This window comes from Lathyrus oleraceus, chromosome 2, assembly GCF_024323335.1.
Source record: "Lathyrus oleraceus cultivar Zhongwan6 chromosome 2, CAAS_Psat_ZW6_1.0, whole genome shotgun sequence".
NCBI lineage: Eukaryota > Viridiplantae > Streptophyta > Magnoliopsida > Fabales > Fabaceae > Lathyrus > Lathyrus oleraceus.
In genome coordinates, this window is record NC_066580.1 from 245,012,264 (window position 1) to 245,027,318 (window position 15,055).

A 15,055-nucleotide genomic window follows, 5' to 3' on the forward strand; every position below is an offset into this window, starting at 1 on the left:
TCATTTTAATTCAATTCAAATCCATTCATTCATGATTCAAGTTGCATCAACCACAAGGTGCATTTTAGGGTATCCTATGGGCTTTGGTTCAAATTCATTAGGATGGCATGGTTTAATTCATTTGATTCATGTTCTTCCTAAGGCATAGAACTTCATTCAAGACTTTGAATATTTGGTCATGGCATGTGGATTAAGTCTTTTTCATTCATGTCCATGGCTCATTTTGCTTGATTCAAAGGTGTCCTATTCTAATCCAAATTCCATTTCATTGTATAAATTCCATTTCACTATTCAAATTCCATTTCAATGGCAAGTCCATGTTCATATGCAAGATTATCATTCATTATTCATTTATAATCCATTTTATAATCCATTTTCATTTCAAAATAAAAATAATTCATTGCATTATCAAAGTTATTGCATTACAAATTGTCATTTCATCAAACACATCACCATGTTCTTACATAAAATCAAACCATATAAAAAAGACATTTTTTTAGTTGACTTTTGGTCAACTGTTGACTTTTTGGTCAACCAGCTAACCAAAGTCAACTCACCTATGGGTGACTATCCTAACCCTTAATCCATATTTTTACTTGTCCACAAATCATCTTTTGGTTGGAATCTTCAAAGCTCCTCATGTTTGGAATTTGCCCATAAGCCAAGGATTCTCAAATGAAAGTCATCTTAGATACAACTCACAAACCAATCTACATCAGTCCAAGACCTGCAATGCAACAAAACCAACACAACAACCATTATGCATTTACCTAGCCAAACTTTACATACTGACCCTACATCATAACAAAACTGCATGTAGTCATGGGCAATACTCAATCATGAACGTTCCAACAAAAAACCATCAATTCAGAACCAACATAACCTAACACACATTTTGCAATGTAAAAACCAATAACATACATACAATCACATTCAACACACCATACTAATAGCTAATTCACAAACTCATATGTAGCTAGTCATTACCACATATTAACATAGCATTCATAGCAGCTGAACCAAATTCACATATCAACAAAAGATTTTCCTAAGAGTCCAACAATCATCAAACCACATCTTATCATACACATTACCTAAAAATTAACCATACTCGAAACTAACATTCAACCATTAAATGAGCTGAAACACTAACTGCAATAATAGGAAATCAATAGCAGGAATTCACTCATGGAAATGTAGAATTTGAATACCTAAAATTTAACAGGAAATTCAATGTCATCCAACTAACTGCTCAACATTTTAGACCTAACAGAAATAAAACTCCTACTGATTTAGATTGAACCTAACCAAACTCATCAATTTTTAACTAACTTCTGGAGCCAACAAATTTCACTCTTCCTTAGACTCTCTAACTGATTCTCACATCTTCCAATAACTAACGGTGTCAAAATTCATAATCATTTTCCTCTGATTCAATTCAACAGAGTGAATCTCTGTTAATCCTCCTGCTTCTATAAAAGCATCATCATTCTAATCATTTTCTTCTTCTTCAAAATCATCACAAAAATCACTCTTGAATTTTGTTCACCATTCACTCACAAAAATCCCTCAAACCTTGCAACTCTCAATCTCTGAAAGCCTCACCCCCGACTTCTCTCATCACTCACTCTCAATTAAACAACACCAATAACTCAGAAAGGTAGAAGAAGAGGTAGAACACGAAGGAGAAGAAGCTCAGAGTAAAGCACTTACCTTAGACTTCTTTGTCGTCTTCATTGTTAGCATTGTCTTCTCTGGTAGGTAGGTCCGATTCTTGATCTATCTCACTTCATTTTATTCACCAACATGTAGGACAAGGTTAAGGGAATCAAAGCCCTAACCATTTGGACTTTGGTTCCCCTTGAGAGTGATTTAATTTAAGTTCTTTAGATTAGGGTTCATGAACTATTTAGCTTGATTTAGGGATTTTGGTTAGAACTAGGTTAAACTGATGTCGGATTCTTGTAGAACGGACTGAGACGAGGGTTTTGGTGTATGATTTATGGTGATTGGCTCTCCGCCGCTACCGGAGGCAATTCCGACGCGATTGAGGTGGAAGATTCCGGCCACTAGTGCTTGAAGGTGAATTTATCTTTCTGAAACATGTTAGTTTGAGTTGAATTGGATTCCATCCCCTTCATGAATATGATCTTGGGCCCTCCATCCCATGGGCCCATATAATTTGTTTTTACATCCTAGATCTACTAAGTGTACCCCCTGCCCACTCAAAAAAAGGAATTGCGCCCTCCGCCCCAAGCCTAACCTTGTTTTACTGAACCATCACCTACATTTCTCATACACGCCCATGCCCAATCACTGAATATGAGAATGGGCCTCTCATGTGGGCCTGTGAAAAATTCACTTTTTACACCCAATTCCAACATTAACCCCCTGGCCCATTTCACTTTTTATTTTGCTTTGCCATATTTTCTTCACATTTTTTTCTTAATTTTTTTAATTCATGATATCATCTCAATGTTAATGGTTTTTTTACCATGATATTATAAATAAAATGTATGTTTAATTGTTAATTAATTTTCATGTTAATATGATTAGGTTAGTGATTAAATACGATAGGTTTAATTGTTTTCTTTAATCACATTGAATTTTTTAATTGCATGAAAAAACACCTTGAAATAAATGATTCAATTACCATGAGCATGTTTAGGTATGGTTCGAATTTGGTTTGGTTTAATAATCCATGTTAATTTCATTTTGCTAACTTGATTCATGTATGTCATGTTTAGATGATTCTTGAACCTTAGGTTAATTCCATTTAATTTGTCATTAGATTGTGAATATGTTGAATAAATTGAAAATGTCATTTCAATTTAGGTGATGTATGTCTTGTGTATACCCATATGATTTTCCATGATCTTATGTATAATCATCATTTAGTAATCCATGATCCATGTCTATTTGAATTAGCATTTGCCACTTAACATGTCCATTTAATTCATTTCTTTTAATGCATACTAATTACATATGTTTGTGTCTTTACATGAAAATTGAGACATCAAGTTGGATCCAATTCCTCATGATCTTTGACCATTCATTTTTTGCCATGTATTTTTTGAGGACACCATGCCACTTGATTGTTTTAGGCTTGATGCTTGGTTTGTAACTTGTTTAATCTACATACCCCCCTTTATATTATATAGTTCCATCCCCCATTATGGGTCATATGTGCCCCCATCCCATACAAGTGTAATAACTTAGGTTTATTTTCTTTTATAGCTTATAATGCATTCTAACTAAAAATATAAAACAAAATGATAAAAAAAACCTTTTAAAAAGAAAAGGCATACTTGATCCAAACGTCAAGTGTTTCAAAATCAAACTCACTTAATAGCAAAGCAAGTGCTTGATCCAACGTCTCTTATCCATTCTCAATCTATCTCATTCTATCTCTACCTCCATTATTCACACACACTTTTTCATGATAAATCTAAAACGCTTGATCCAACATAAAATGCCTTATTCAAGACAATTTCTCAACAAACTGGAACACAAAAATGGGGTGTATGTGCTTGTACATAACATTCAAGTACTCGGGTTGTCGGTCGTACCTAGCTTGGGGACCCGACACTTTACTTTCTCCTCCTCAAAAAATCTAATGATAAAACAAGTTCAATCTAGGTGCTATGAGGGAGAAAATGGTGGTTAGGATGCCATTGTCCTCTCGACTCTCGAGTATTCTGATTGTTGGTCGTACTTAGTCAAGGGTCAGATACTTGTCTCCCTCTAAGTACCAATGATTAGACTAAGTAAACTCCTTTATAATTCAAATCTCTTTTAGATGAAAAAGAATGGTTAGGATAACATTGTCCTCTCAACTCCCAAGTGTTTGGACTATTGACCATATCTAGCCAAGGGTATGATGCTTGTCTCCGTGCTAAAATCAACCCAACCAATCAAATCAATTTTCTGCCTTAGGGCATCTTTCAAACCTTTTCAAAAAGGGCATGTTACTTCTGGTCTACCGTGAACGAAGCTTAAGCCTCCAAGTGTGCGAAAGTAATGTTTAATTGCTAGAATATGATCCAAGCGCTTCCATTCTACCACAAACAAACAAACACTTAACACTGCCATGCTCGAGCATACAAGCAAGTGAACATTAGTATGTGAACGTCAACACTGCTCATAGAAACAACCAAACAAATACTATGTTTATGAGCGGAACTACAGAGCTCTAATTTCCTCATTGGACATATGAGGACACGTAGGCAAAAGGGTTCAAATTTTTGGCGAGCATATAATTTAAAACTTATTTTATCTTCTCATCTTATTCTTATTCATCTCATTTTATCGATAGCAGGCATATCAAATAAACAACATCCATATGCACTGATACAGGTATAGTGGTTCCCATCTAGTACGATGGATGTGATGGATACTAATACCTTCCCTTTGCATAACCGACTTTCGAATCCGATCTTGGTTGCGAAGATCATTCTCTTTGGGTTTTATCGTTATTTCCCCTTGCCTTTAGAATAAATAAAATTCGGTGGCGACTCTGTATTATTTGCTGCGCGAAAACTTCCGACTCTGCTGGAGATGTATGGAGTTTCCCAAAGCAAGTCAAGCCTAGCTTTCCTATATCCTTTTATATTAGATGCTTATTTTTGTACCACTTTCTCTTTATTTATTCCTGTTATATATATATATATATATATATATATATATATATATATATATATATATATATATATATATATATATATATATATATATATATATATATATATATATATATATATATATATATATATATATATATATATATATATATATATATATATATATATATATATATATATATATATATATATATATATATTTGTTATGATCTTGTGGGATAGATTTTATGGCGCGAGAAGCGCAATACACAAACTTAGAGAGCTTACCTAAGTTATGAGGGCTCTTCGCATTAACCTGTCAGACATAGTTATCTTGGGGGAAGGTACAGAGATCCCACTTGGAATAAACTCTTTTAGGATTTTCTCTGGCACGTAAGTCACGTTTGCACTTAGAACCATTCTTCCAAAGAGAGTCCATGACTCCGAGGACCTTTATACAACCCATGGCTTTTGAAGTTGAAGGCAACTACACTTAGACGAGATCATCCCAAAAGTATTATTGACTCACAAGCTATCTTATGGTGATAACGACATTTTTGCCTAAATACCCATCACTCTAAGTGTCTTCAGAAGTCTTAGTACTCACCTTGTAAATGAATATGGGTTTCTTGCAGGGAAACTTAGCTTCCAACATACCTTGAATCCACTATGATCCTTTTCTCTTGTATCATAAGCATTCATAACATTTGCGTTGCATATAAATGGGCCTTATGCTCAAGGATCCTAAAGGTTTGCACTGTGTAGTCAACATTCCAGGATGGGCTCAGATAGGAAGAATACGCTTTCGCTCAAGTTCAAGCTTCTGAGGGTAGACAATCTCTTAGCTCTCAGTAGCAAGACCACTCAATGCAAGAGAAATAACTTCGTCAGTAGATACAACCAGATACTGAATCTCCTAACTACCTATGTGGATGTGTCTACTTTGGTAGCCCTATCTCAATACTATGACCCTCCACTCTGATGCTTCACTTTCAAAGATTTTCAATTGGTCCCAACAATTGAAGAATATGAAAGATTATTGGGCTGGTATGTGAAAAGTCATCCTCCTTTTACAAGTTTGGGTGAATAGTTAACATCAGAATCAGTAGCCGAAGCATTGCATCTAACAACCGCATAGGTAACTCTTGGTATATGACCCATGGGGTTCTCTAGAAAGTTCCTAGAAGAGAAGGCTTGGGCCTTAGATAAATAAGGGAAAAGGCTACCCTTTAGTGTTGTCCTGGATCTCTTAATCTATGGGGTTATATTTCTCTAATGATGATGACTATATAGACACTTATATCATTGGTGTGTTCGTATCCGGGAATCCAGTCCCTGCTCTAGTGGCTAATGTGTATCACTATCTACAAACTAGACATGAAAAGAAGAAAGGTGTGGTCTTGAGATGTGCATCTATTTTATACTCCTGGCTTCTATCCCACATGCCTCAAAAAGGGCCATGGGTAGAATTTCTGAAAGACTTGAGGTGGTCTCAAAAACTGGCTCTCTCACTGCCGATGCCATGATATGGTATCTTCCCATTTAGAAAATAGAACAAGTCATCACTAGTTGTAGAGACTTCCCAAATGTTCATCTCATAGGTCCTTTAGGTTGTATCAACTACAACCCTTCATTGGCCTTGAGACAATTGGGATATATAATAGAGACATAACCTAAATTTGAATCATTAAAGGATTTATTATTATAAGGTTTGGGATCAGAAAACCCATATTTACTACAGAAGATCAAAAGAGCTTGGGCTTAAATTCACCACAACGGAAAAGATCTTGGTAAATGTGACAGCCGAGCAAAAGAATCATATCTCTAGTGGGAGGTACAAAGGGTGAAAGAGATCAAGCTACCTTACAGTGCTGAAGTTTCGGTCCCTCCGCCAGTGCTAGAACATGTTTATGCTTCTAAGGAAGAAATAGATGCATTAAGGGCTACAGTCGCACAATTGACAAAAGAAAATGAAGACTTGCGATCTAAGCTCCATGCATTAGATAGAGACAACACTAGGCTCAAGATGCTGAACTCTTGATCGAAAGCCTAAAGAGTGCCAAAATTGAGGAAGGCCTTAAGGTGAAGTACTAAGACAATTTGGCTCAAGCTGATATGGGGTTAGCTTCTCTTCGTAAACAGTTAAAACAGACAGAAAAAGAACGTGGGGATAACCACCGTTGGTTTGAGATAGCTGTTAAGGAAAAGAAATCCTTGAGGGATGAATCCGACATGGATATTAAGAACCTCAAGCATTCTCTTAATGATGACAATCCAGAACTGAGGTAGAGCGTCGTCTCAAGGAAGAAGTAGTGCGAGCTTCCTATGTCACCCCTCCGGCTTGGAGGGATAAGTTCCAAAAAGCCGAACTTGCTACTCCGAGTGCTGAGCACTTGAAAGAGAGGTTTAAGGCCCTGAAGAGAGAAAGCACGTGATGGCTTGACGATAAATCCTATTTGAACGGTATTCTGGACACCTACGCTAAGTCCATTGACTTATTACAACCTGTTACCGCCACGTACTGCGCCAAGTACGACTGCTTAGTGAGGTTCTACAATGAGTTGACCAAGGATGTTCCTTGGAAATTCGAGGATTCTTTGGAGGATGCTGACGAGAGCACTACTCCACACTCGATACTTCAGACCATCTACCTCTATAAACACATGATGAAGAGGTTTAAGGTTGAATTAAAAGTGTTGAAAGAGTGAAAGGCGAAGCGTGTTATCTGATCATGGATTTGTTGTCTTCCTTTTCATGTTTTTGAATTACTGTACTACCTCCCTAGTAATTGTAATTTTCAAATCTTGAATAAAAAGCTTGACTTGTTTTGAATCTGGTGTTCTTACTTTATCTGCCATTTTATAATGATTTTTGTTACATTATGAATCATATAAGGTTTCCCCGAGAATAAAAACAAAAAATAAGCATAAATCATGCATCAATCACGCATCTTCATACTGTCACACCTCGAAAAATGAGAATACGACCTAGCGAAGCGCAATCGGACGCTCGCAAGATGGACTGAACAGAGTCACCACCGAACTTTATTTATTCCTAAAAAGGAAAGGGGAAATATCGATAAAACCCAAGAAAGAACGACGATGATTATGGTCGTCGCAACCAATATCAAGGTTTGGGAGTCGATTACGCAAGGGGAAGGTATTAGCACCCCTCACACCCGTTGTACTCAACGGGAACCATTAGGTTAGTTGTGCGTATTAGTGTTAGTTTGAAATGTTAGGCCTATCGAGTTATTAGGTAGGAAAGAAAGAACATAAGAGAGAAGAATGTTTTTGGATTTTGCAACGAAGGGGACTAAACCTAAGTTTTTTATTAATGGGCCTGACAAAATTTACAAATCCTGCTCTTACGTATCTCCGGGTGCAATAGAGAATTCAAGGTTTACGTAGTTTTGGGTAGAAAAATATTTGTTTGTTGGTCGATTTTAGCGAAAGCTACATTGTATTAATCAATGAAAACATTGTTTTAACCAAAACAGATGAGGAGCGGACGTATACCATACATCGAATGGATTTACAAATCAACATTCGAAAAAATGTCACTTATCTCAACTCAACAGTTATGGCCGAAGCATTGCTTTACATCACCTTAAGACAAGATGTCTTTCGTTTATGAAAAGGCTTTAAAGACCGCATGACGGGGAAGAAAAGAGTTTGATTGGTATGATATATTTTTGGACTTGAAAGACGAATATTTATGACTTGCAAACTCTTACAACTTGGGTCTAATACTCGGGACTACGTCTGGACCTTTCACCCAGGTAATCTTTTTCTTTCAATTTTATTGAGAATAGACGTTTGAATACTTACAAATATTTTGAAGAGAAGACGAATACATATGGCTTACAAGTTGTTATAACTTGGGCCTAATATTCAGGATTACGACTGGATATTCCATCCAGGGTAATCTTTTTCTTCAGATTCACTTATGAAAATGATTTGAATATTGGAGCATTTTGAAGAGAAGACGAATACATAGGGCTTACAAGCTCTTACAACTTTGGCCTAATATTCGGAATTACGACTGGATATTTCATCCAGGTAATTTTTTTCTTCAGATTTAGTTATGAAAATGATTTGAAGTGATTTGTGTTGAGAATGGTTTGAAGTGAAGACAAATACATATGGCTTACAAGCTCTTACAACTTGGGCCTAATATTCGGGATTACGACTGGATATTCCATCCAAGGTAATCTTTTTCTTCACATCTCATTACGAAAGAGATTAAAAAATAATAGTAATAAAAAAGGGTTAAGGTGAAGGTTTGAGATTAAAATAACCGAAGCATGAGTTTAAACAAAAAAATCGAATGGCAGTTTTTAAAAAGGCTTTATGTGGAGGAGACCAAAATATGTTGATTATAAATAATAAATAAATAGATGAATAAAAATATAAGTTTCATTTTGACGCCTAAGAAAAACGAAAATAGAAAAATAATAAAAAATAGAGTTTTGGAATAATTTGAACTAAATGGAGATAAAAAAATGATTAATCTAAATTAAATAATCACAAAAGAAGGAAAAATAAAGAAATATGAATCTACAAGAAATAAAATTAAATGAGGACAAAAAGAAAGTAATCAAGGCAGGAATCGAACTAAGGACTTGGTGGGAGACAGGAGAAGTCTCAACCACTAGGCCAGGACTAGTTGGTTGGAAGTTAGATACATCCGCATGTACATATTTAAAACTATAAAAAACAAATTTAAAAAAATAAAAGTTTGGGCTGGGGGTGGGAGGATAAGAGGCCCACATAAAAAATGGATATGGTTTAGAGGCGGGTCGGACCTGACCCAACCCCAACTGGTAATAGTAACACGTTGGAAACCCTAAATCTAAAAGAAACCGCCACCCTCTTTATGAATGTCTCCTTCTAAACGAAAATCTCAGAACTTGTGAACCTGAAACTCCAACAATGGCATATGATTTATCTTCTTTGTTTCAACGACGTCGCCAACTCTTTGTAACTGGGAAATCGTCTCCTCACGGAATCAGCAGCGGCGAATACGAATCCACGAAGGCGGATGGTGATTGGTTTTTATTTCTCTGCTAGAAATTTTGTTGTATGCTTGTCTGTATGATTTGCTACGGATTTGAATAAGGAGGATGAAGGTTTAGGTTTTGGGGATTCTATGGTTGTGAATTCCTTTTTTGTTCTGCTGTCTAAAAAAGAACCGATATATTTTTTTCTCGCTGCTTTTTTTGTTTTCTACTATGTGCGCTATTACTGTTGTTGGATTGTTGGAATAGTTGGTTTTTGAATACTACTGTTATTGGTATAAACTGGTATGAGTTATTGGGGATTGTTGAAAAAATTTGGTCGATGACTTTTTCAGGAAGTTCTTTCAAAGTTTCAAAAAAATGTCCCTTTTTCCTTCTGTCAATTCCTGTATTCATGTTAGAATTTCTAAGGTTTGATGTTATGTGTTTGATGCATAAACTGATGCACCTGAACAACCTTTCCAAGAGACAAACCCTTTTTGTTGATTTGGTATAAGTTCTGCTATTACTGATATTTGTTAACAATCTGCACTTCATCCTTTTCAATTTGACTCTTTTTATTGGTGTTTGTTTCTTGTAAACATGATAACCTGCTGTTCTGCTATCACTGTTTGTATAGGACAAATTTCAGCTCAAAAATCAGAAGGAGGACAGAAGATTCCCCTTGGTCTCCGGCAAACAAACAAAAGAAAGAAAAAAAGATTGTACAATATTACTGTAAAAAAATGTACAACTTTATCATATTTTTGAAATCCTTTTTGTTATGCTGGTTTTATTTATGATGTAGACAAAACGTAACATAAAAACTATTTTTTTAATTTTTTTAAATAAAATAATATAAAAATAATCTAATTATAAATGTTACAAAATATTCAAATAAATTCAAATGAAATGAATAAATTATAAAACCAAATTAAAATTGTGAAACAAATTATTAAACAAAATGTAAAATAAATTGTAAAACAAATTGTAAAACAAAAAAAAAATTATCATTATCATTTTTTTTAAATTCATATTTTAATTTGTGAAACAAAAATTAATTTGTCAATACTTATTTAAACATAACATAAAAAACTTTCTTCCTAGAAATTTAAAAATAATACCAAGGCAAACAAAAAAGAACCTAATTTTTGAGAATGCAAAGATATAACTCTAAATAATTAAAGTTAAATCTTTCGTGACAAATATCTCTAAACCTACAAGCACTAAATGTAATGCAAAAACAAATGTATGAATGACATGGTAAATGAAGATCTTATTTTTTATGTGAATTGGTAAATAGAAAAAAAATATTCTAATGAAAATTAAATAAATGCCCTTAAAATGAAATTAAAAAATGGAATAATTTATGAATATGAATGCTTATGAATGAAGATCAATGAGTGGATGAAAATTGATAAATACAAATGTTTGAAATGTAAATGAATGCCTTTAGGCTGGGCAAAATTTAGGGTCTCACACATGCATTTCTTGTTAAAACCATATGATCTTAGAGTTGCCTTGGCCTTCTGTTCAGAACTTACCGTCGCCAAGATGACTTCTTGGCATTCCTACAACGCAAGAGCAAATCAAAAGATCATCATGGACCAACTCGAACAAAACCAAGATGCATTGAAGGAAGAAATGACCCACATGAGAGCTCAAATTGGTCAACTTATGGAAGTCATCCAAAATGTGGCTAGAGGACAAGAAGAGAACCTTCAGACCAACCAGAGGGCCACTGTTGTTGATCCAATTGTGAATCCTGCTGTGGGAAATGGTGTCCCTGTTGTTTCCCAGCCTCCACCTGAAGGTATACCCATCAATCGGAATACTGCTAACACTTTCCACATCTCTTCTCAAGGAGGATCCCAAGCTGACGTGGATGACCACAACGAAACCTTCTTCATGCCCAAGGCTCAGTCAATGTATGATGCCTACAAGCCTTCTCCTACTGACATTGACATGAAACTTCATCTCATGGAAGAAAGGTTCAAAGAAATAGAAGGTCCTAGTACCTTTGGCCTGGATGCTGCAGACATGTGTCTGGTCCCTGGAGTGAAGATCCCAACTAAGTTCAAGGTCCCTAGGTTCGAAAAGTACAAAGGGATTACTTATCCTAAAACTCACATCAGATCCTTCTGTAGGAAGATGGCAGCCTACTCCGATGATAAGAAGTTGTCAATGCACTTCTATCAGGATAGCCTCAGCGGAGCCTTGTTGGAATGGTACATGCAACTTGAGCGTATGCATGTGCACACCTGGAGAGGGTTGGATGAAGCTTTCCTGAAACAATATTAATATAACACTGACATGGCTCCAAACAAGACACGACTCCAGAGTCTGACTCAAAAATCTGAAGAGTCTTTTAAGGAGTATGCCCAACGTTGGAGGGACTTAGTTGCCAGAGTCCAACACCCACTCCTGGAGAAAGAACTTGTAGACATGTTCATAAGCACGCTACAAGGACCCTATCTAAATAGGATAATAGAGAGTGCTTCATCTGGTTTGTCTGATCTGGTTGCTGGAGAGTGGATAGAGAATTGCTTGAAAAGTGGGAAAATCCAAGGTTCTGCTGGTGCATCAAATAGAGCCAAGAAGCCTTAGAATGGCTTTGCTAAAAAGAAAGAAAGGGAAGTTAAAATTGCTTCCACATCGAAGGAGAAGGGTAAATCTTACCAAACCCCATACTATAAGGTTGTTGAGGTAACTCCTAATAATTACCAACAACAAACATATGCCATCTCTGCTAGTTAACAGCAGTTGCAATATCAGACTCTCGCTCAATACCAATAACCTTATGTTCCTCGATAGAATAATTATCCACAACGTCAACAACGTCCAATAAGACATGAAAGGAAGCTAGATCCTCTTCCCATGACTTGTATCCAGTTGTTGAACCACTTACTGAATAGTTCTTTAATCAGATTGAGGGAAGACAAACATCCCCCAATGCTACTTCCACCCGGTTATGATGTCAATGCACATTGCGAGTTCCACACTGGGGCACCCGATCATACCATTGAAAACTACAAGGCCTTCCGGTATAAGGTCATAGATCTCCTTGACTCTAAGGCTATCTCATTTGCACCTGCATGTCCCAATGTTAATAGCAACTTGATGTTGCCATATACTGGTCATCCTGTCAATATGATTGAAAAGTCTACTGAACACAACCTATTATCGAAGGTTGATATATTAAGGACTCCTCTGCTTATGGTGAAGGAACAATTGTTGTTGAAGAACATGCTCCCTAGTTGCACGGTTGATCATGCACAATGTCTTAATAACCCAAAAGGTTGTGGGGAGGTGAAGAAAGGTATTCAACTGCTGATATACCAAGGTACATTCTCGGTAGAACAAATCCCAACTGTCGAGGATGTCTCTACCTTGGAGATCCCTTATTATCCTATACAGATACCTGTTACAAACGCTTTAGTGACTCTATTGGTAATCACAATACCATCCCCATTTCTGTACGAAAGTACAAAATCTATCCCTTGGAACTATGGTTCTACGACGTACCTTTATGGGCAGAAACAAGAAGAAAAACCTTTTGAAGTTCAAGAGCCTGCTAGTAACATCACGAGAACTGGTGGTATGACCAGAAGTGGACGTATCTTTGCATCAGCACCGCCACCCCCTGAGAAAGAAGATCTTGGGACCGCTTCCAAGAATAAGGGAAAACAAGCTGCCAACCCTGAGCAGGGGAAAGCCCTTCCTCAAGGCAAGTCCACTTCCGATGATGTAGATGAGTTCCTTCACATAATTAAATGAAGTGATTATAAGGTGATCAACCAACTCAACTAGACTCCTTCCAAGATTTATATTCTATCATTGATGTTATGCTCTGAGGCTCACATAGAAGCCTTGATTAAGTTTTTCAATGCGGCCTAAGTACTCCAAGAAATTACTGTCAACCAGTTTGAGGGGGTCATAGCTAAATCGTAGCGAGTGGATGTTTGGGATTCTGTGACAATAAATTGCCTCCAGAAGGCAAGTGTAATAAAAAAGCTTTCCATATCTTTATCATATGTATTATCCAGAGTACTAGTAGACACTGGGTGTTCCTTGAACATTCTCTCGAAGAATTCCCTCACCAATCTTACTATAAAGGGATTTTTTATGAAACCCAACACATTAATCGTCAGATCTTTCGACGGTTCTCAAAGGTCCGTCATCAGAGAAGTAGACCTGCTATCATACCCTAATTTTTAACCCTAAGATCCCACATCTCAATTGCATCTTTTTCATACAAGCAAGGTGACATCTTGGTCCTCCCCTATTCATCTTTGGGTTTGCTTCTTGCAGGGATCACCAAGGACCTATTTGTTTACCATTGTGTTTATTTGATTCATTGCTTATCTAACCACTAATAAAAATAACAAAAAATATGTCTTGTTTCTCTTAAGTGTATTGTGTAAGGTAGGGCTCCTCAAGTCAAAGGCATCTCAAAGTTGGATGGCTTACTTCTCAAGCAAAGTCAAAGGTTCATGTGTTTATTTCCTAGCCTTCTTCAATAAGCAACTTCAAGATTTGAGAAATTTAATCAAGATTCCATTAAGGATACCTTATCTTGAGTTCATGTCATCACCCATTACCTTTGGAATGCAAGAAAAGTCCAAGTGCACATGCTTGTTCCAAAGGGCTTGACCTAAAAGTCAACATTTTGAAGTCAAAGTTCCAAGGATCACAACTCCTTCAATTCTCAACATTTTTAGTGACCCTTTTTGTATACGACTCTCCTCAACATCCTCTACAACTTCTATTTACATGAAAATATATAATTATGCTTGGAGGATCATCAAAAATTTGGAGACATTATAGGTCATTTGTGGACTTAGGGAAATGTGACCTATTTTCAAGTGACTTTTTTCCAACTTTCAAAGATCATAACTCCTTCAATTTTCAACATATGGATCTGATTCTTTTTGCACAATGCCATTGGTGATACACTATACAAGTTTGCTTCAAAGACCAAGGCCAAATTATGCTTGGAAGTCTGTGGAATTCATTGGGATATTATAGGTCATTTTCAACCATGAAACATTCGAATTTTTCTAAGTTATGGAACTAGTTATTTATTCCAACTTCAACATATCATAAATTAATGCTCAAACATATAAAATCTACCTTTCTTGGCTCATTGTAATCTTGGCAATGATGTTAACACATTGCAAAAAGAATGGGATCATAAAGCCTCTTGAATAGGATGCTCCATTGAGTTGAACATGGTGACTTGAAAATGAAGAAATCACCATTGCCCAAAATTTGATCATGACTAAACTCAATTCCAAGCCAAATTAGAAAGTGTTTTGGTCCTAAACATGTTTAACCAAACCTCCAGAAGTTAATTGACACTTAAAACACATCATTTGGTTGAGTTTTGATGGATTGCAAGTCATACTTTCCACACATTCTAGGAAAATTGTTTTTC

The 15,055-nt window shown here is 36.1% G+C and overlaps 1 protein-coding gene and 1 long non-coding RNA gene across 2 annotated transcripts; one reads left to right on the top strand and one right to left on the bottom strand.

The window, feature by feature from the left end:
* Positions 1 to 373: 373 nt before the first annotated feature.
* Positions 374 to 2,212, bottom strand: LOC127119036 (uncharacterized). Its single transcript, XR_007802560.1, has 2 exons — positions 1,714 to 2,212; positions 374 to 727 (listed from the first exon to the last, which is right to left on the bottom strand). It is a non-coding gene; the product is annotated as an uncharacterized LOC127119036 (long non-coding RNA).
* An 8,960-nt stretch (positions 2,213 to 11,172) lies between these two features.
* LOC127122757 (uncharacterized) lies at positions 11,173 to 11,919 on the top strand. Its single transcript, XM_051053045.1, has one exon. It carries the CDS (start codon positions 11,173 to 11,175, stop codon positions 11,917 to 11,919), a length of 747 nt encoding a protein of 248 aa, XP_050909002.1.
* The last annotated feature ends 3,136 nt before the right edge of the window (positions 11,920 to 15,055 follow it).